Genomic DNA, 23,192 nt, shown 5'->3' with positions numbered 1-23,192 from the left:
AAACACATGTACCTTATATTTCTGCAATTAGACCATATTTTTTAAAACAAATTTTTTTTAAGTAAAATAATGTATACATAAAAGAAATACATAAAATATGATAAAATAATTATCTAAATTTTACTTATATATCTAAATTATATACTTACAGCAACTCTGAGGTTGTCCATCACATACAGGTCTCTAATTCCAGTCTCTGTGACCTTGTTGTTGTAGCCTGTAAAATTAAGGTATGATCCAGCTCCCCGGGTCGTACAGACAGGTTTCCCTTTTGGTATTGAAGGGATGAAGGAGTCACAATTGGCCCCAGTGAGTCCTGAGGTACAGGAGGAACAGTCACTACTACCACTCCAGTTTTCTTCACAGGAACAAGTTCCAGTTGTCTTGTCACAGATGCCGTGTTTGTTACAGGGGGTTGAGAACCCACCTGTACATTCCTTGTCACAAGATTCCCCATAAGCACCGGGAGAGCAGACACACTGGTCTGTTGTATCATTGACATATCCAAACATACACATTGTAGAACAGGACTGACCTTTGCCAAGAGGGAATTCCGCATCTGTGTTCGAATAGACTCCACAGAGCTGTTGTGCTGGTGGTGTCGCAAGGTTTTCCTTTGTCTGGCACAATTCTGACATGTCCAAAGTGCTATCAAGTGTGGCAGAAATGTCGGAGGACAAGTGGTAGTCATCAACACAGGAAAGGAAATGTGACTGTAAACTATTGGTCATGGACGAACATTCCTGGGCCATTGAACTTGACAGTATAAGGTCTTTACACATATTGACAATGTCATCTGACACATTTGTTGTACTTGCCACCTCTAGAGTTGTAGGGACTGCTGTAGTTAAGGTTGTATTTGAATCAACCCATTTTGTTCCTATGTCACTAAATCCAATGTTAGCACCTTGGACAAAGTCAACAGAACTTTTGCCGGATCCTTCAGGGAACTCAAATCCAAGAACAAGGCTATCTTTGTCTCTGTCTACTGGTGTCTGAAAGTCGATGTACACTTCTGTTGGTGACAATTCTTCTTCAAACAAATACACACTGTCAATAACCCCACAAAATGTTCCAGTGGGAAGTGTTCCTGCATCACCCATAGTCGGCATCCAAGCACCCACTGCTAGAGATCCTTCCTTTGTAAAGGCTCCTGGGGGTATGTCAACAAACGCTTGCTTTGAAACACTCTCGTTTCTCCCTTTAGGTGGATCAATATACACATAGTTGAATAAAAGTTTGCCTGTTGCATTGTTGTAGACTATTGCCACTTGGCTGGAGACATCTTCCTGAACACTCACAGAGGTATTGAATTCCAGTTTTCCATACCGTATCATGAAAAAGCCATTTACTATGGTGATAGCAAATGTCTGGTCTTCTCCATAAGAGATCAGTGTGCCATTGCTCCCAGTCCGATCGATGTTTGAGAGTACTGTTTGAATCTCCATGCTGACATAATCTGATGTTGTACTCTCTGTCCAAAAGTCTTCAGCAAGTGGTGCTGTAGACAGGAAGCCATTCTCAGTGATTTCCACACCAAAGCCAGTGCTTCCCATCTTGTTTGTGAATATAGAGTCTGCATCATCTACTTTGAATTGGTCAAAGTATTCAATCACTGCTTCTGATTTCAAATTTGTCACGGTTTTACTGGCTTTTGCTATACCAATGCCCTTCACAATGCAGGCATGGTCTGTAGATGAGCAGGCATGGTTCTTGTTCTGACAGAAACCTACATATCCAGTGCTTGACTGGCAATTTGAAGTCTCTACTTCCAAATCCAAGTTGATATAACCATCATTGGTTGTAACACCAAGATCAAAGTCCCCAGATGTTGACCTGATTTTGACCTTGTTTTTGGCATCTCTCACGAGCGAGTAACCTGTTGAACCAATTGGTTGCGATGTCACAACCTCTAGTGCGTTACCGTTCAGAGTGATGTTATTTGGCTGTGTTGGACTTATTTCTACAACATCTGAACCAATTTTGATAGCCGTTTTACCAACACAGGTTGAGAAATCCTTACACGATCCTGTGAGGGTTTGAATGTTGATGGTTGAATCCTTGTAAAAGGTGTAGGGACCGTTCAGGTGGAATGGGACACTAGCTCCATCAAGTGCATGTAAATGACCATTTCCTGAAAAACTAGCATAATTTTTGGAACCTGAGAAGGTAGTGTCTTGAACATTGATAGCACAACTTTCCCCGTAGAAACCTGATATACAGCTGGTACATCCTGGTCCTTCCCAGTTAAACTGACAGGTACAGGCTCCAGTCGTCTGATTACACAAACCTCTGTTGTTACATGGACTAATTGTTCCTCCTGGACAGATTCTATCACAGGTAGCACCATAGTAACCATCTTTACAAATACAAACCCCATTGCTATCTACACCAATTGCACTTTTGCACATGACATCACAATTAGGGCCATACCAGTTTGGAAACTCTTCTGCTGGGTAATCGTTACATAAAGACTTCGCTGGCCAGGTACCAACAGTTGGCTCACACATGTCCGCCATGTAAATAACAGTGTTCAGTATTGTTGTGTTCTTCCCGGTGGAGGCCATATCACTTCTACACATAAAGAAGGCATAATCCAGAAATCCTGGAAGGGCATTTTCACAGGCACTAAATGCTGAAACATAAACAGCAGCTCTGCAAGCTGAATCTATTTCAGCCTGGATTGTACTGTTAGAATTGATGTGTGATGACTTGACTGCTATATCTGGTAGCACCAGACTTGATGTCTGTCGCTTAGGTGCAGTTGTTGACACGGGAGAATCTACTAGGAAAAAGTCAGTATTGCCAATGTTGTCATTTATGTATTTCCCCTCAACCTCATTGAAGTCTACGTGGGTTACCAAGGTAGGAGCAGGGTCTGGAACCCGAGACAAGGCTGTAGCTACTATCTCATTATATGTTAATGGTTTGTTGTCAATTTTCAGTTCGTCCAATTCTCCAGTAAAATATTTACTCTCGCCGTCTGACTTGGGCACATCCACTAATGTAGGTTGCCCTAAGCTGATAAAACCACCTGTTTCAAATACATCCTCATTTGTATTGAAGAAGGATTTTTGCTCCACGTTTGAACTAGTAGCTTTGTAAAAGTCCACCTTTCTAGATGACGATTCAAATGCAATGGAAATACATTGCCATTCGTCTTGTGAAACAAGAATACCAGTGTCATATATTTCATCCCCCATACGGACTTTATATATGTCATTTTCCATGAACACGGAAACTGGGGCTTTGTTTTCCATTACAATTACAGTTCCGTTTCCATCTTCTGGACGAATAGATACGCCAACTGTAAAATCCTTATCCTGATCGATGACATCTTGCAAAAATCTGCTTCGTATAACAGAGTTGTTGAAATACAAACTGCTTCCTGCAGTTGGTACTGACTGTTGGTATCCCGAGGGGTTGTAGGACGAGGAGGAGCTACTAGCAGCTAAGACATTAAAAGCACTATCTGATGCATTGACTGCCCAGTCTGTACTGTATGTCTGGGTTAATGGGCCAGTGGAGATTCCTCCAGCCATATAAGTCTGTGTGTCACATAGTGTATCGTCCATAGTCACAACCATACTTAGACGTTGGTCTACTTGTCTGACACGAATACTGGTGAAATTCCCAGTAATGCTCTCAATAACAAACTCATTTTTGGACACTTCCCTGATGGTGATATCTGGGTGTATACTGGTATCATTCAAATCAAACGAATGCCTCTGACCATTAATCCAAACTTGGATGTCGTCAGTAGATGTGACGCCAGCCTGCAGCACTACTTCAGAGGTGGAAAATTTCGCCGAGACTGCATCAACACAGACTGCCTCTGTTTCGCAGTAAACTGTACGGACAGCAATATCAGGAGTAGCAGAATTGACATTCTTTGTGATATAATTTTCTCCAACAGTATCAAAGTTATATTTGATGTTCTGGAATGTTTTCACATGACACTGATCTGATATACCAAATGTAGACCTTGAAGGGGTGATGACAGGCGGTTGTGTGGTAGCTCCAGGAACTGTAGTAGTGGGAGGACTTGGAGTAGTCGTTGGGGCTGGTGGATTCACCATAATGTCACAGTGTGTACCTGTCCATTCAGGAAGACAGGTAGAGCAGGCAGTGGCATTGTCATGACTGGGTTTACAGGTACATTTTCCGGTGTCTCTCTCACAATTACCGTTGTTAGAACATGGAGTTTCCACGCCTCCTGGGCAGACATTTTCACAGTATTCGCCCCACGATCCTTCACATACACACTCTCTGGTTATTGGGTTGAAATACCCAATCTTGCACTGATATAGACACAGATGCAGGTAGTGGTCTGATGTCTTGTCCTCACAAATTTCTTCCAAAGATGACTTCACAGGATTCAAGGCATTGTCACAATAGTCAGCATATGCTTGCACAACAGTGATATATGCTTCAGAATCTCCACTTTCGATCATGTCATTCACACAAATGGTATAGTAATGTTCCTTCATTTGTGTACCCAGGCTTGAACAAGTCTTTCCTACTGAGGTTGTCAAATTGGCACAAATATCTTCAGCAGTAGTTGTGAATGTTGTTGGAAGGTTGGGTGAGGAACTAGCATCATCCTCGTTATCGTTGGGGAAATACACCGTACTTCCAAGGAGAAATATTTTATGTCCTTGAATGCTATCAATGGCCAGATTTCCATCTCCTTCCCCCATTGTGAATTTAGTGCTAAGACCATAGAAGCTGTTGTCCAGGTCATGGCTTACAGTATAAAGGGTCTCGTTAATCTTGAGAGAAGTGTTGAAAGTCTTCAAATCATCCACCTCTCCAATAAAAGGTTCCTTCTCCATCGACGTGGGAGGATCATCACTCCAGCTGCCTATCCGAACTAATCCATCGTCACTAAACACTCTGGCGGTGCAGTTTTGGAAGGTTTCAGTGTACTCCAAGATGCCTCCAGTTATCACATCTGTACGAAGGGATTCTGTGGTGTCATCGTATGAAAGTGAGATGTCATATGACTGATTTATATTCACACTGAAGTTTGTTTCCATGATTTTCCCTCCCCAGCGTACAATGATAGAAGAACCGTTGAGGTTCACTGACATTGAAGATGTTGTCCCCTTGTAACCTAATATCATTCCTTTGTCAGTTTCTGTTTTGAATCTCAGCTGTACACAACCACTGCCACCACTGCTGAAGGTGTCAGTCATTGGGAGTGAAATTGCACCAGATCCATTGACCAGCAATCCAAACCCTTTTGGCATTGTGGGTAGAGTGAACCCATCATAACTGTCAGAAAAGGCAGTGTCTGATGTTGGTGGAATAGTATTTATTTCCTGGAACTCGTCAATTCCCTTCTGGGTAATGTCAGTAAGAGATACTGTACCAGTTGTTGTTTCAAAATCGTTGTTGGTGTTACCATCGAAGTTCCCACACAAGCACGACGTTTGAGAGGCATATGAAGACTTCTTCAAAGAAATGGTAGTAGAAATGAAATCGGTATCTTCTCTAAGATAGATAGTTCCGTCTGGGACATCTAATCGGAGAGTGTTTTTGTCATGTTTGACTATTTTAATAGATCCAGTGAAATCATACTCCTGATCGAAACTGAGTGCTGTTCCATTATGGTAAAGGTTGAAATTACCTCCATCCCCTAATGGAGACTGCATAGTAAAGTTTTCGTTCTGTGATTCAATCCACGTCTGTTTTACACAGTAAGAGACATTTGAACCTCCACACAATGCAAGCTTTATGTACACATTAAAGTTGGACGTTGCCACAAGTTTCATTGTTCTAGCTGCTTTCAGCACGAATGATTGACCGTCAAACATGATGAAGTTGGCCCTTCCAAAAGCACTACACACTCCGTCAGTAGCACCCCCAGAAATGGTGGCAGACATTACTGAGCAGTCCGAGCCCTCAAACCCTGAAATGCATCTCTGACAGTTGTGAGCTGGGTCCAGGAATGGTGGACATGTACATACACCGTTCGTAATGTTGCATGTACCTCCTCCACATGTCTTTTGTAAGAAGCTTGGGCATACACCATCGCATTGTTCTCCCCAGAATCCATCACGACATTGACAAGTGCTGGTCACACTGTCCCAAGTTCCTGATTCACACTGCATGCTACACGATGAGCCCTTCCACAGAGGGAACTTTTCCATGGGGAAAGAGTTACATAATGTCCTTCCAGGCCAGTTGATGTCATTCACTGGAGTATCACATATAACGCTCAGTGATTCCAAGTGCTTAAGAGGAGCTTCATCATCTAACAATGAATTTAAGAAACAATTTTCTAAAAGGTTCTCAAAAGCAGCATTTCCAATTTTGCTTTCACAAGATGTACGGAATTGGGTAGAAACTTCTTCACACTGGCTGGTTAGAACAGGATCTGCTGTGTTGGTCTCCAGTAGTTCATATATTTCTGAGCTGACACTTGCACATGATGACATTGTGTAGTTAACAAGAACCCACTCTGGTAGATCAAAGGGATTAAATTTCATATAGACATGACTGACCGCATCAACAGCTTCAGTCCCCTTTCCTTCATCAAATGTCCATCGGTTGGACAACATGGATACAGTGGAGCACCCAAGTACAGTGAATGCAGTATTCCGGATTTCAATTGAGGAAAGCATCTTCTTGTACAGCCGAATGTCATCTATCTTTCCTCGCATCACCCATGCAGCATATTCAACATCTGACCGAGTAAATCCTAACGACAAAGTGCCACCAGGTTCCATCGGGGTAGGATAGCTCTGGTCATAGACAGTAAAGTCTGTGGTTTGACTCAAGTCTTCTTTTGTCAAATAAAGACTCAGTCTCTTGGATGCATGGTTCCATACTAAAGTATAATGGTACCATGTATAAGCTTCTACGATAAGTGATGGGAATGTACGGAAGTCACTGTTGTGATAAGTATAAAGATGTAATGCACCGTCTTTGACCAAGGTACAGAAAACATTGACACCGTCATACGAGTTGTACGAGAAAATTGTCTGATATGACCTGGTGACTTCATTTAGGTAGAACTTAATCTCAAGGGATACATCTTCTGCAAAAGATTTCAAAGACTCAATTTCCACACTTCTGCCATGAATTGCAAGACCGTTTCCTCCCCAGCTTGGAACAGGGGCCACATCAGATACATCAGAGTTTCCTGATGAAACCTTGTAGGAGTAAGCAAACTCATCCTGAAGAGAAGTCTGTGTTAATGACACTCCTGTCAAAACAGTTCCAGACGAAGTTTTGAAATCGTTGGTAGAGTCTCCATCACAGTGACCAGACAGACCTTTGGTACTGCTGCAGGTACTAGGATCCAGATCGACCTTCACCACAGGCAGGGAAGAGGTTGAAATATCAATAGTGACATTGACTTCTGTGTTATCAGAACAGTCAATCTTGGTGGTGGCTCTCCTCACACAAGTGACTGATCCTATCGGCAACCCTGAACCAATGCTTGTTTCCTCACCATTGAAGTAAGTTTTGGTATCGTCTATGTTTCCGTCACCAGCAACTACCACCAGTGTATCTGTTCCCACAGACACACTTGCCATTAATGTGGACGTTATGCCTAGTGTGCCCGGTGACATTACAACATGTACTTCCAGTGCTTCACCTGTGCCAGTTAATGTCCCTTCAGCTAGTATATACTCTCCTGGGGATTGTACAGTCATCACGGATCCATCAAAAGTCTTCACACCACCACTTTCGTAAAATATGCTTGAATTAGAGGATGAGCCTGTTGTTCCTCCTCCTCCAATAACTGCGATACTGCAGTCATCTCCTGTCCAGCCAGTGTGACAAACAGAACAATTGGTGCTAGCCTGAGCTCCAATCACACATGTACAATCTCCAGTTGTTGAATTACACTGTCCTTTACCAAAACAACTGTTCAATCCACCTCCTGGACAATCATATTCGCAGGAAGGTCCCCAATAGCCTTCAACACATTTACAGTATCCAGTGGTATCTGTAAATATTGGCTAAAAAATATAAAAAAAAAAGTTACTTAATTTAATATACAATAAATTTATAAGACAATAACATACAAAAATAATCATTAAAACCTGAAAGTGTGTATGATATACAAATAAGTAGTCAGAACTACTTTTAAAATTCTATTCTCATTTGTATCAGCTTGAAATTATGAATAAACATATACTCTATTTTTGCCATAATTATAAAAGGGACATAACTCTGCATATAGGACAATTCCTTGAGATCTAAGTTTAGTGTATAAGATGCTAAATAAAAATCAAATCACATTTTAAGAAATCATACAAATCAATGAAGCAGAAACCATGTGTGTAAAATATGAACATGTCTACTTTTTGACTATGAGGGGTATACATGTATTGCTTCTATTACCTGTGAAGGAGTAAAGGAACAGAGTGCTGCTGTTGCCAGAGGTACAGTTAAGCTTGCATCTGAATTCGCCAGAGTTGTTCTTAGATTCCAGGTGAGTACTTCAGAGGCATTGAAGGGTCTGTTAGACAAAATTTCAGTCTTAGTCTATATAAATGTGATATTTGCACAAAACTTAAGGTAGAACTCTTATTCAGTAAAATCTGAAACTTGTTATCAGAAACATAAAAAGCACAAAAACTGAAGATTTACATTAAACAAAGAATATGTACACTAAAGTGACATTAGATTTTTATATGACATTCCAATAAAAATTCATTTAAAAAATCTTGGGGTTTTTTTTTTAAACTTTTTCGAAAAAAGGAATAAGTAGAATATTTACCCTTCAGAATAGACATAATCCACAGCAGTATTGGCCTTGAACATTGTCAGTGGTTGGTACTTGGTCAGGTCTGATTTCATTAGATAGTTTTCTGAATCAGATGTGACATACACATTGTGCATATTGGTGTTGATGTAACCAAACCAGGCTGTTTTCTGTCCATTACTCTCTTCTGTATAACAGTTAAAGACAGGCTGTACTCCGGTCGTGATATTGTTGCCATCATACTTGTCTGCGTACACACCCTGGCCAGTGACACATGTTATACTACAGTGGCCTGGCCCAACATAGTCTGTGGAAAAACAGGAGAGATAAGTGAATAAAATACCACAGGGATACAGTATGTACTTCACACATAAAACGTATTCATCATTATTGGAAATTTGGCCTAAAAATCACATTCTTGTGAACCTGAAAGTGTCCCCATATCTAGAAGAACAAACCTTATCTTTATTGAAGTATTGTCATAATTTATGTAAAAACATTTCCAGCAATCTTAGACAACAAGAAATATAACAGAATATTTTTAAAAAAATAGTAATTTAGTAAAGAAAACAATGACCAAAGATTTCAATTTTTATCAGACCATTCCTGGTATCAACATTTCACACATAGTGATAATACTCACTGAGGGAACAGCTGGTACAAGAAGGAAGTGCCCATCCATCCTGACATACATCACAAGCTTGACCAGTCCAGTGTCCATTCACATCATCATCGTAACATTCACACACATCGCCACCTACAAAAGAAGGTCAAAACAATGCATCATGTTTGACAAATTTATGGTTCAATAGAATAATTAGCTGACTAAATGATCACTAATTATTAATCTGTGTAATGATAGAAATTCATGGGACTTGTATGTTTGATTTGTACATACCTGGTACTGTAGCATAGCCATGTTTACAGAGAGTGCCACAGGTCGTATTGTAGCCAATGTAATCTGACTCGCACTTATCACAGTTGGGAGCTGCAAAATGTGTCAGACAGGAGGAGCAGTCCAGACTACCAAAGCCATGGTTACAATCACAAGAAGGAGCGACAGATCCCGTGGCCAATATACAGGCACCTGTAAGTCAAAAATAAATGGAAAAAAATGTGAAATAAATTTACTTTCAAATAGTTCATAGAATATCAGTTTTCAATATTTATCTTTGAAACAGGAGTTGGCATATATTTACATCAGTAACACATGTAAAGATGATAAATCTTGAGCAAAGTGATATACAGGCAATGAAGACAACAAATTCTTCAGAAACTGAATCCCAAAAGATGTACACATTCAATACTTGGCAATTGTATGTGACAGGAATTAATGTCATTTGTTTGGACAGTGTTACAATGTGTGAAAAGAATATTTAAAGGATTTGCAGAGGAATGAAGTAAAAAGTCCAATGTTATGCTAATGGGACAATAAAAACATCATGAAGCAATGACAATATCAGTATGGCCAGAATTGAGCTCACATGTAGAACTATTTACCATTATGTTTCAGCCTTTTAGGCAGGCTGTGAGCTAAGCACATAATTCTAATGATTAAATTAAGAGGGAGAATCAAGATCATTTTAGTTAACAGGGTAATAAATATGCTAATTTTAACAGCTCTATAAAGTCATAAAAATTTATCCAGTATTTGATGTCAAATGGAACCTATTAAAAACAATGGATGTATACCTACAGTGCATACTTACCATTACCACTACATGTTGGTGTACCAGGACAGATGAAGTCTGAACAGTCAGCTCCAGTAAACCCAGCATTACAGGAACAGATAGACTCATTGTTACTTCTCATACATGTACCGTAATTACTGCAGTCAGGTTCTCCTGTAAAATCAATTTATAGTGGAATATATTAAGGAACAAAAATTATCAAAACTGATTTCATCCTCATTTTGAACAAATTTGTTCTGAAGTGGTACTGCATAAATTTTCCCCACAGTTTGAATTCTATTTGGCTGTAGACTTACCTGGACAATCCAAGTCAGCACAAATACTGCCCTTGAAGCCAGTTTCACAATCACAGCTGTTTGAGGTGGAGTTACATAACCCCTGGTTGGAACATTGTATAGAACAGTCAAACCCACTGTAGCAGCTCTCGCATACACAGACAGTGCTGAAGGGAGATAACTCTGTCCCGTGTATACAGTCTTTCTCACATTTAGGTCCAATGGAGTCATTACAGTTGATACACTTTGGGGGCCAGTAGTTTGTGTAGTCACAGGTACCTATACAATACAAAACAAAAAACACTACAGTTAAATGTAAATACTTAAGCACAGAATGGATGGTTTTATGAAATAATATAATATTTGTTTGTGTATTTGATGAAAAGCTCACAATTTTTATTTGAATTGGCAGATAATATTATTATGAAAATTGCATTGTACCTAAATTGTTAAGTGTAACATGTTATGCAATCATCTGTTTGAATTTATAAGATTTATAAAAGTACTTTAAACTGAATATATTGGTTAAACAATAATCTATTTCCCCTAAATGTTCAAGAACTATAAAGCTAGGATTACACTAATAATATGGGCCATCAATGAATTACGCTTCTATAAAATACCAAAAGTATAATCTATTATTAATTACCTATATATCTTTATAACAGCTACCAAACTATCACACAGGAACATCATTAGAGACAGAAATGAAGTAGTGACCTTGACTAGGTAGAATATGAACCTACCTCTGTTGTTGCAGTCATCAGTACAGTAAACCTCCTCACATCCCGCTCCCTTGTAGTACTGGTCACAAGAACAGGAACCAGCCAGACAGTTACCATGACCAGAACAGCTGGACCCAATACCTGGGCACCCAGGTACTGTACATCGGTCTCCTGTATAACATGTATGTCATCTGTACAGTCTACTGTCAAAGAATGGCACTATGTTGCTATATAGCTAGTCAAGTATCATTTACTTAAGTAAAAAGTCTGTAAAGCATTCAAATGACCCCTGCTTAGAAAGAACAACTGATCATAATCTAGAAATAGTGGTGGTGACCTTGGCCTTGAACTTAGAACCTTGAAATATAAAATTTCTTAGGTGTTATTGAATTGGTTGAAGTTTTTCTATAAATAGTTAAGAAAGGAAATGTCTTGCAGCCCATGCAGAATTGTCCTTTTTCCCATATATTATGTCATCAAAATGAAACAAAGTGTTATATTGATGCTTAAAATAATGATCACAGGTGTAGAACTAATTTCAGAATTTGGAGTAATTATCCAGAAATTACCTCATTGCATTATGTTCTATCAAGGTTTAGTTGAACATCTACATAATAAGAGGACGGGCACAATAACACCTCCCACCAAACAGGTGTATAAACTTACCCCACCATGCCGAATCACAAATACATGAGCCTGTTGCATTACATGTTCCATGGCCGTTACAGACGCTGTCACATCCAGTCCCTGATATACAGTTGTCACATTCACAGCTGAAGGTGTTACCAGTCTGGACAGCAGTGCCCATCTCACATGGAAACTCGCACATTAAGCCCATAGTCATGTTGTTACAAAGGCAAGTAGCATCACTTTGACATACTCCCTGATTACTGCAGTCCGGCGTGCCTGGGCAGTCCACATTCTCACAGCCTAAACCAAAATATCCAGCTTTACACATGCACATAGGTGCAGGTAGAGTTTTAAGACAGAATATTTCATTACCACTGCAGGGCAGATTACGTCCAGGACAGTCACTTTCTTCACAGTGTGTACCCCAGGCTCCTGTACTGTAGCCAGTCGAGTCAGTGCAGACACAGCTATCATTGACACAGCTTCCGACATTGCTGCAACTTAAGTCACAGCTTGTACCATGCTGACAGTTGCTGTCGCACACACAAATGCCACTGTCCATAGGAGACTGTGTACCGTTACATGGGATATCACAGGCACTTCCCATCCAGCCCTTCTCACAGTCTGTGCATACAGGCACAGTGTAAGTAGTATTACAGTGGCCACGGTTGTTACAATTTGATGGACAATCTGGGGTTGCACAGTCGGTGCCAATCCAGCCAGTATTACAGCTACAAGAACTTGTGGCCGTATTACAAGACCCATGACCAGAACAGTCTAAATTGTACAGCCCGGGACATCCATTGGTCTCACAGAGGGTGCCTCGACTACTTACACATTCGCACACACCATTTGTACATGTGCCTCTGTTGGAGCATTCTGTTTCACATTCAAGTCCATCGAAGCATGGGTCACAAACACAGGTACCGTTGGCCATGGAACCATTTGTGCAGATATACTCACAAGCTGAGCCAAAGTAATTAGCATCACAAGAACAGTAGGGGGTTGTCAGGTTGAGTGTGTCGATACAGACCCCTTGCCCAGTACAGTTGTTAGAACATGCTCCAATATGGCAACCTATTCCAGTCCAACCTGCATCACAGATACAGCTGTGAGACCCGCCACAGATTCCATGTCCACTGCAGTCAACATCATAACCAGGGCAACCGTGAGTTTCACACAAGATTCCTCTGTAACCATTGAAGCCGCAGTCACATATTCCACTCAATGTACAGGAACCTTGCCCATTGCAGAGCATGTCACAAGTTGTTCCACTGTAGCAGGAATCACATTGACATTCCCAGTTACCATTGGCATCCCTCACACCCACACCATTGAAGCAGTCATATTCACAGGCATCCCCCATTTTGTTGGAGGAACAGTTGAAGCATCGAGGTATACCACCACCAGGTGGCTCCAGACACTGAGCATCAGGGTCATTGTTACAGTCATTTGTGCATTCAGGCACAGCGCAGGCAGGCTGTTTCCAGTTGGAGTCGCACTGGCATTCTCCAGTGATTTCATTACAGGAACCATGCCCCATGCAGTTCTCGGGCCATCCTGGACAGCCAGGTTTGTCACACTTGTCACCCTTGAAGCCAGCGTTGAAGTCGCAGACACAGTCACCGTTGGCATCACATAACCCATTTCCTGAGCATTCGAGGTGACAGAATGGGCCAGTGATACAGGTCTTGTTACAGACACACTCTCCATTGATGTTGGTGCCATTATAACAAGGCAGCTGACAATAGTCCCCTATTCTGTCTGAATCGCACATACACGTTCCAGCAACACAGGTACCTTTGTCTGTAACAATGAAAAATACAGGTATGCAATGATTCCTAAAGTATAATATTCTTACTTCAATATACAAAATCTATCCGACCTTTCTTGTACTTGAGTATTGAGACATACATGCATGTTGATTCACCTTTCTAGTATAGATCTTGTCTTTAACAAAAACAAAGCCTCAATAGGAGAATTTACTGTGATAAGTGAGTGAATTATATAACTTAATTTCAATACATTTTTCTGTAAATGTTATGAAAAATTTAATTTGCAAAAGAAAATATTTCTTTAAGAGAGGGACTCATTTGCATTGTTTTGCTTTTCACCAATCTGTTTGAAGAAGAAACTTTCAGAATGAAACCTGGTTTGTATGGAATGTACAAATGCTCTTCCTGGTTGGCCTAGTAGCTATAAAGACTAAAAACTTTTCATGATTCCTTCTGGAGCACCAGGTCTTACTGTTCTTGTACTTTTTCTGTTAAATCTTTCTGTTGTTCCTATTTCCATAGTTTCATCAGATTTTAGTTATAATATAGATTCTATGACATGACAGTATTTTCTCTGTTGTTTCAGTTACCTGAACATTCTGGTGTCCCCGGACAGCTAGGTTCTGAACAGTCGTATCCCTTATAACCAGGGAAACAGGTGCATTCCTGTAGGACTGAATTACAGCTGCCATGTTGGTTACAAGCACCATCAGCACCAGGACAGCCTTTTTCCTCACACAAGCTACCCACATAGGCATTTCCTGAAACATGTTCAGTGAAATAGATTTATCTCTCATAGAATGGCTGACCAAACTAGAACATTGACAGGTCAGCAAGGACTCCACTATGTGGCTGGAAATCCTTCCCCACACACCAACCTAACCTTAGACACACACATCCCACACTGACAGATTACTGGCAAGACATTGCTTATACAGGCCTAAACAAGACAGAATGTTGTTTTAATGAACTGATAAGTAAGATCTCGTCATTTTGGCGATGCAGCAATGCAACATCAGTCTTTAACACGATAGGAAATAAAAACATGTTATAACAAAACTAATAATGCCATTGTTGATTTTGCCAATAACATAATTATCAAAATTTTCTGTATTAAATTATTCAAATCATTAACAAATAAAATAAACACTTTTCTTAAAATATCATACTGAGGAAATTATAAATCAAAACACAAAACTGAAATATGACACATTTTTCAGAAGAATTGGAATCTGCCACATTAAAAGAAAGTGATAAAGAAATTGTACAGTGTATTATCTGGATCTTAAATGATGATATATTGCACAGTAGCTGTCAATAAACAGATAGTCATCATAAAAATTGATCATACAGAGTTAGCTCCCTTCAATATACATTATAAGGCCTACCTGGCAGTCTGGTACAGTTGCATGCTCCATTGTCACAGTGACCTTTGCCAGAACACTCAAGGTCACAGCCTGCTCCAGTGTAGCAAGGATCACAGTCACAGCGAATATTGTCAGTTTTGTTACCATGGACACATGGCTTACTGCAGTCAAATGTCATCCAGTCCTATGTTTGAAAACAGACAAAAGAAATGATACATATGTGTCTTGCTACAGCAAACCACAGGCTGCATAATACCAGTCATGTATGAATGACAAAAACATGTACATATAACATGTTTCAATTTCCTTACACATTTAACCACTTTAATCAAGAAAATGAATTCAGTCCTTCAAAGCAACAAGCTACACAGATCACATACCAGTACTGTTGAAGTTGTGGTTCTTAAGAAGAAGTCATGCATAGATTTTGATGCCATATCTAATACCTATGACCTTGGATGTGTGTAAAAGGTACCAGTAGTTTGATAAAACCAATTTACATTTCTTTTGTTCTAAGAATTAACTCGAAAGGACTGTTTCTGTTTCACTTTTACTTATCAGTTATAATGACTTGAGGTCCTAATGCAGGAACATACATCAAAACAGGAGCATTCTGGGACTACAACGTCTGTAGTATTACATATTCCATTCTGTGTGCAGTTATTGGGACAGTCTGCTTCATCACAAGCCAAGCCAGTCCAACCTAAACAGAAATATGAACAGTTGATTTATATTTGATCTAGTTTTTTTTTATCAGCTTGTCAAAACTTGCTACTTATTGGTCAATCCACACTTAATTGATTAAAGTCACTTGCATGTGTCTGACTGACAATGCATCAACCCTCAAAAACAGGTTTTAGGAGCTGAATTTATGATAAATTACTGCATAATTCATTCTGAATTATTTTAGAAAAGACATATTTAATTTTTTATTTGGATGAAAGGCTCCATACAAATTGTATTGCTATAAAACATTAATTTGATCTAAATGAATTACAAGTATCACAAACCTGGGAAACAGGTACATTCATGATTGGCACTGTTGCATTCTCCGTGTTTGGAACAGTCATAGTTTGTTCCTGGACAGCCTGGTACCTCACAAAGTGATCCTCGCCAGCTTGTGTCACATTCACACACACCTGCCATGCACTGTCCATTTCCTGCACATTCGCTGTTGCAGCCCTTGCCAAAGTAACAAGCATCACACTTACAAAAACCACTATTGGGTGGATCCTGTGTACCATTGACACAAGGGTCATCACATGCTGGTCCCATCCATCCCACTTCACAATTCATACACTTTGGTGGGTCAAAGTTTGTATCGCAGGTTCCACGGCCCATACAGTCAGGGTTACCAGGACAGTCAGGAATTTCACATCCAGATCCGGTCCAGCCAGCATTACAGGTACATATGTGTGTAGCAGTGTTACAATCACCATGCCCTGTGCAGTCTTCACCGATTCCAGGACATCCAGGCATCTCACAAACAACCCCACGCCAGTTTACATCACAGTTACACATGGTACCATTGAATGTTCCATGTAGAGAACACTCCGCATCACACTCAATTCCAACCCAGCCTGGATCACAGGTACAGTTATCACTGAAGGTGGGGAAGATGGTGCCGTGAGCACAATTCTGGCTGCAGTCAGCACCAAAGTAGGGGCTGGTACACCTGGTAATATAAAGAACATATTAATGATTTTCTTTATGTCACACATATCTAGATGTAGTAAGAAAAGATCTGACTGAAAGTCAAATAATTTGATTTCTTGAAAAGGTAAATCCCAATCTATTGCAGGAGAGCTTTACCTGAGCATTCACAACTTTATATCAATTACAATATGATGCCTTCATATACCATAACAAAAGGTCCAATAGGCCTGTATTGTTCACATTTCCTTCCCAGTGTTTCCAGACATTTCATGCTTTTGAAAATGAAGATTCTCAGTGATCAATACCAGTTCAGTTAGGAAGTACATAAGCCACAATATATATTTACATGCACTCAGGTGGGTCAAGAGTCGAGTTACAGGTGCCATGTCCATTACAGTCAGGAGAGCCTGGACAGTCAGCATCCTCACAGCCAATGTTCATCCAGCCCGGTTTACAGTCACACAAGTGTAGAGCATTGTTACAGGTTCCTATAGTGAGTAATTCAAACATATACCAGGTAAACAATGCAAGGCACTAACATAAAATATTACAGAACAATGAAATAGTCCAACTGGATTATGATGGCATATTACAAAGTAGGGCAAAATGTAGGATAAACGTGGTAAGTTGGGTTGAAACCAGTCATAACAAGATCTCTCTCTTCATTAAGATGATTATCAAAGACAGAGTAAATTCTACAAGTCACACTATTTAGAGTTGCCATTGAAGAGCTGACAAGTATATATCTAATGCATTCATCTTTCAGGTTCTAAAGATCTTTCCTTAACATCTGTACTTTGTATCTACTAGATATATTGGTGAAGCTTTTTTAATTATATTGGCATTTTTAGAGGTTTGCTCATAAGTTTTCAAACTGTACTAAATTTGTATTAGCTCACCGAAGACCAAAGACTAAAATACATGGCTGACTTGGTGAAACAACACAACTACATATAATTTTCAGTTCAAGATCTCTATCCAGCACAAGAAAACTAAGAATAAATCAAGATTTTCTAGAAAGAGCCATAAATATGACAATCCTGCAACTTACCTCTTCCAGAACAGTCCAGGTTGAAAAGACCAGGACAGCCTGGTATGTCACATAAGGGTCCCTTCCATCCAGTAACATAGTCACAATCACAGGCTCCACCAACAATTATACCATTACCGGAGCACTCCGAGTCGCATCCAACACCCGCAAATCCAGGATCACAGACACAAGTGCCTGAATTTAATGGGGTCTCTGTGCCATTGACACATGGCTCGTCACAGCCAACGCCCATCCAAGGGCCAGTACAGTTGATACATCGAGGTGTGTTCAGTGTGTCATCACAATGGCCTCGACCTTGGCAATCTGGTTCTCCCTGACAGTCTGCTATGTGACAAGCAGCACCCTTCCATGCAGCATCACATTCACAGATATGGTTGAAGCTGTTACATGTGCCGTGATCGCTGCATTCCTCAAGGGTGGTTGGATGTCTTGGACAGCCTGGAATCTCGCATAAGGTGCCAGACCATCCACTGAATGGATCACAGTAGCAGTCGTAATTAACGTCACATGTGCCATGCTCAGAGCACTGAATGTTGCAGCCTTTGCCGTGGAAACAGGTACTATTACAAGTACAATTCGTGTTGTCAGCATTTGCTGTACCATGGACACAAGGATCATCACATGCAGGTCCCATCCATCCAACATCACAGTCAGTACATCGGGGAGGCTCATAGGCTGTGTTACAGATTCCCCTAGCATTACAGTTAACATCACCGGGGCAGTCAGGGTTCTCACATTCAGAGCCTGAAAATTAGCAAAAAGAAAATCAGGTTTCTTGAAACATCAAAATTCCTTATTTGAGGAGTCAATAATTTAACACTGCAATTAAATCGTATATAAATGGTAGAAATATAAGATCACTGTAACATACTGTATCAGATTACAAGAAATCACATAACCAGCTTTCTAATGATTAAATATCTCTACCCTTTCGAAATGATATTCAAGTATATAACAACTTAAAGTCTTATTTTTTCTCCCAAATAACTTTAGCCATTTCAAAAATTGTAACAAATTCTTGAAAAAATTTTGATGTTACATTTCTTGCTTGTACATGTACATACTGCATTTGTGAAGTTGAGTATTCAGGCTAAGAATAGCTGATGAAAAAATATTAAATATCAAATTTGTAAAAATTATACTACTTCAGATTAAATTAATTATTATAGAGAGTAAATAAGTGTTTATGATATTACCTTCCCATCCAGGATCACAGAAGCATGTCTGGCTGGCGGCGTGACAGGTTCCATGTCCAGAGCAGGGTATATTGTTGAGGCCACCACATGATTTAATTGTACATTTTGCACCATACCATCCTGACTGACAAATACAAGCAGTACCATTACAGGTTCCATGTCCATTACACTCCGACTCACAGTACTCTCCTAAGTGGCAGGCGTCACAGAGACACGCATCAGCATCACAAGTTCCATGACCACTACAGAGACTTGAGCAGTCGTTGCCATGGTAGCAGGCATTACAGAGGCATGACCCACAGGTGGTACAATGTCCTGTCCCACTACAAGTGGTGTTGTCATCACAAGTACTCTCACAGTGAAAGCCAATGTAGCCGTGATCACATACACAGGTGCCATCACTGTTACAGGAGCCATGTGATCCACATTCACAGCTGTACTGACAGTCATTTCCATAGTAGCCTGTATTGCATACACAAACTCCAGCTGTCCAGTTTCCATGACCACTACATTGGTCATCACTGTGATCACAGAGGGTGCCGACACCACCTGCACCGCCACTACCAGAACCTGCCCCAGAGTCACGGTTGTAGTAGAGAACTTTCTGTGTGTAATTGCCTGTGACAGTTCTGATCCTTCCACCAGCTCCACCACCTCCTCTGTTATTACAACAGCAGCCTCCATTCCAGCAATTTGATTGACAGTATGATCCTGCTGACCCACCATCAGCATCAACAGACCCCCAGCCTTCAATGATATTGCTGTCAAGCCAAATAGACCCTCCACTGCCTCCACCTGCAGCATTGGTCCCTGACCCACCATTGCTGGAAATAGCACCTTCAATGAAAGCTGCGTGGCTTGCAATAATACGTATTGCTGACCCACCAGCACCACCAGTACCAGATACAGAGTTACCACCACCACTTCCTGCCAACCACGGTGTACAGGCATCACCATAGGCTACCCCTCTCACACAGGAACCACAGGAACAACCACAGGAAGCGCTGCCACCAGTGCCACCATGGCCAGCACCTGTACCAGGGCCACATTTCCTGCCATATCCAGGTCCAGAGGCAGTCTCGTATCCATACTCATTGCCACTCAAGGTTGAGTCTTTTTCCATATCAAACACACCTGCTATGAATTCAACACCACCTTCAACTTCTACCTTGGCGGAGTCTTCAAGGTGAACATGATAGGCTCTGAAGGATAGTCCAGAGGCAGTTGTCATGTCATCATCAGTCAACTTCAGAAGCCCACCGTCCATGATTGTAACCGTGTAGAAATTAAATTCAGAATTCAGTGTGATTGTCGTTGAGCAAATGCTGAATCCAGTTTTGATAATATTTGACACTCCTCTTGTGTAGAGATGCTCCACTCCAATGAGGCCACCTTCTGCTGTCAAAGTCTCCTCAACAAACAGAGTAGGTGGCATCACGGCTTTGGACCCTGCTAGTACATGTAAATTGGCCCTCAAGTGTGCACGCTCCTCTTGGTTCATTTCAACTTCATTTTCCAAGTAAAGCAAACCAGATCCACCATGCAGGTAGCTGATCAAAACTTTTGACTGAAACCAACACAAGAACAAAATTAGACCTTCATAAACTCATTTTCATACTAGGCAGGTTGTTCAATATTATCTAACTTTTAAAATACTCAATTACACTGAATCTATTATCTTGGTTTAAAATTTACAATTTAATGTCTTGTCAAATTATTGAATATGACATATGCATATTTCAAGTTCATAACACAACCCCAAAAATTTGCAAATGCAAATTATGAAGTTAATGTAATTAAATGTTAACTGAACTTTTTTCTTACATTTTTACCAGTAATGCAATTATTGAAAGAAAAATTTTTAATCTCAGTGTTTAAAAGTCTCAGTCACACAGAACATGGATCAAACAGAAAAGGCTTTATCAAAAGTAGTTTTATAGATATCAATAATTCAGAAATACATTAAATACAGAAACATCAAACAAACCAGCATTGACTGATTCAGAAAAAGACTAGAACTTGTTTCTAAGATATCTGTCCATATAAATATAAACTTGAAATTTTAGACAAAATTCTGTAACATTATTTAAATGAATGTCAGTTTCACCTGAGAAAGTCGTGCACAAGCCTGATTCTGCAGGTATAATGTATGTAGGATGGTTGAGTTGATATAAGTTGGGAAGGAACATGACAGCAGTGTGCCCCTGTTCTGGTTATCAATCCAGAGATATCGGTGTATACTGTCTCCAATGGAAGATTTGATAAACACTGTCCCGGGGCCACCGTGCTGATTCGTTGAACCACCATTGTTAGCAAGGCCACCTTGTGCGACTAATGTTCCACGGAAATTTGGCAGTTCTCCCAAGTAAATAGCTATCCTTCCACCAGATCCAGCACCATTTTCTGGAAAAATCATTTCAAACAATTCTTCAGAGTAGAAGCGTTAATTATGAATATCAATACAGTTCTCCTAGCTGATAGGATCTTCCATCAGATTATTGTGTTTATCTGTCTTTCTAGAGATCTATTACTGTAATAAAATTTGTTGTAGACCAGTAGTGGTTACTTACGATAATATGTATGGTGACCAGAGTAGTAGCCCTCGTAGGATCTGCCGCCGTTCACAGAGATGGTGCCATATCCCTGAAGTTTGTTAGATGTGATGAAGATGCTTCCTCCAGCCCCTGCTCCAGCATACATTGTACTTGTACCATCTAAACCATTACTCTCTATGGTCCCTTCAACACTAAAGGTCTGTAAAAACACACATAATGAAGACATTTCACAAGACATTCAAAATGAAATACTAGTATGTAGTAATATATGTCAATTATACAAAGACCATAGACTTCTTCAAACATCATACTCCTTGAATCTAGCAAAGACTAGCTTAGTTACTGTAATTACTCAAGTAAACATAGATATAACAAAATCGACATATTTTGGTCAGGAGATTCTTTTCCCCTGCAAAGGTGCACATCGCACACTTTATTTATATTACCAAAAAAAAAATTGGTAACCTATTTAAAATCATTTTGAAAACAAATTCAATACAGCATATTACTGTTTAGATAATTGTAACTATCTTCACAAATCTAGAATTTTTCTAACATGTGGAATTTTTTTTTTTCTGGTCTTACCTTCCACATAGACTTTGTGCATTATGCCAATTAGAAATGTACATCAGTAAATACCATAGAGACTTATAGAAAATTGTAATATTGTCCTCTGATGAACTGCAAAGGCCTTCAATATCAACAAGAATTTTTTATCTCCAAATTTATAATAAATACTAAAAAACAGTAGGAGTTAATAGGCATTTTTCCAAGAACCAAACCTCACTTTGTATTAAGGGTAAAATCATGTTCTACAGTAAATATGAGACAGCAAACAGTTAAGAAGTATGCTGAACATTTCTGGCTGTATTTCTACAATCTGTAGTCACTACTGATTATAATAGGTAACATTAAGATATTGATGCATAAAGGACTGCCAGTAGCCATTCCTATTGGTTACAATAGTTACCTGTCCGACAATGATGGAGATATGACTGCCACCAGCCATCTCTATAGGTTACAATAGTTACCTGTCCGACATTGATGGAGATATGACTGCCACCAGCGGTCCCTGAACTACCACCTCCTCCACTTCCAGGATCAGTAGTCATCATCTCCTCACCATAGTAAGCACCACCTGCTGCATTAGATTCACTGGTGCCACCTGGTGTCAATGACAAGAACAAATATTTAATATAATAATACTAAAAACATAACACATACTGTATTGAAAAATAATAGAACCATAGAGCTTGAAAGCTTTGTGAAAGAAAAAGAATTAAGATTTGAACCAGGATCACATACCAGCATTTAGAAGTTTTTTTAGTTTGTTGAAGCCAGCATTTCTCTTAAACAAGTATTTCTTTCCGTAATTAATCTGTGTAATATGTAGTTATAGTCCCACACATCTATGAAATTTTCAGACTTTAATAACAAAATGAATTTAAAATAATTTATCTTTGGTTCCTTTCCCGATGTGTTAATTAATTATCTTAATCAAAAAAATCACTACATGTAGGTTTTTTTAGATATCCTTTTTTTTTTT

At 39.8% G+C, this 23,192-nt stretch overlaps 1 protein-coding gene across 1 annotated transcript in view; it reads right to left on the bottom strand.

The window, feature by feature from the left end:
* The window catches only part of LOC132557045 (uncharacterized), a 135,316-nt gene that overhangs the window by 16,000 nt on the left and 96,124 nt on the right, over positions 1-23,192 (bottom strand). The window contains exons 86-104 of the mRNA XM_060221509.1: positions 22,678-22,811; positions 21,662-21,845; positions 21,199-21,494; positions 19,092-20,658; positions 17,896-18,639; positions 17,191-17,332; positions 16,199-16,863; positions 15,785-15,891; positions 15,210-15,372; positions 14,412-14,582; positions 12,083-13,852; positions 11,438-11,587; positions 10,713-10,970; positions 10,435-10,569; positions 9,624-9,812; positions 9,369-9,482; positions 8,741-9,032; positions 8,362-8,479; positions 150-7,976 (exon numbers count right to left, since the gene is read on the bottom strand). Of these exons, the coding sequence (XP_060077492.1) occupies positions 150-7,976; positions 8,362-8,479; positions 8,741-9,032; positions 9,369-9,482; positions 9,624-9,812; positions 10,435-10,569; positions 10,713-10,970; positions 11,438-11,587; positions 12,083-13,852; positions 14,412-14,582; positions 15,210-15,372; positions 15,785-15,891; positions 16,199-16,863; positions 17,191-17,332; positions 17,896-18,639; positions 19,092-20,658; positions 21,199-21,494; positions 21,662-21,845; positions 22,678-22,811 (15,026 nt within the window). The remainder of the gene's footprint in view (positions 1-149; positions 7,977-8,361; positions 8,480-8,740; positions 9,033-9,368; positions 9,483-9,623; positions 9,813-10,434; positions 10,570-10,712; positions 10,971-11,437; positions 11,588-12,082; positions 13,853-14,411; positions 14,583-15,209; positions 15,373-15,784; positions 15,892-16,198; positions 16,864-17,190; positions 17,333-17,895; positions 18,640-19,091; positions 20,659-21,198; positions 21,495-21,661; positions 21,846-22,677; positions 22,812-23,192) is intronic.

This window comes from Ylistrum balloti, unplaced genomic scaffold (assembly GCF_031769215.1).
Source record: "Ylistrum balloti isolate Yb309-2 unplaced genomic scaffold, AGI_CSIRO_Ybal_v1 Utg370618, whole genome shotgun sequence".
Classification (NCBI taxonomy): domain Eukaryota; kingdom Metazoa; phylum Mollusca; class Bivalvia; order Pectinida; family Pectinidae; genus Ylistrum; species Ylistrum balloti.
The sequence above is the reverse complement of the archived record's forward strand: the minus strand, read 5'-3'. Positions and strand labels throughout refer to the sequence as shown.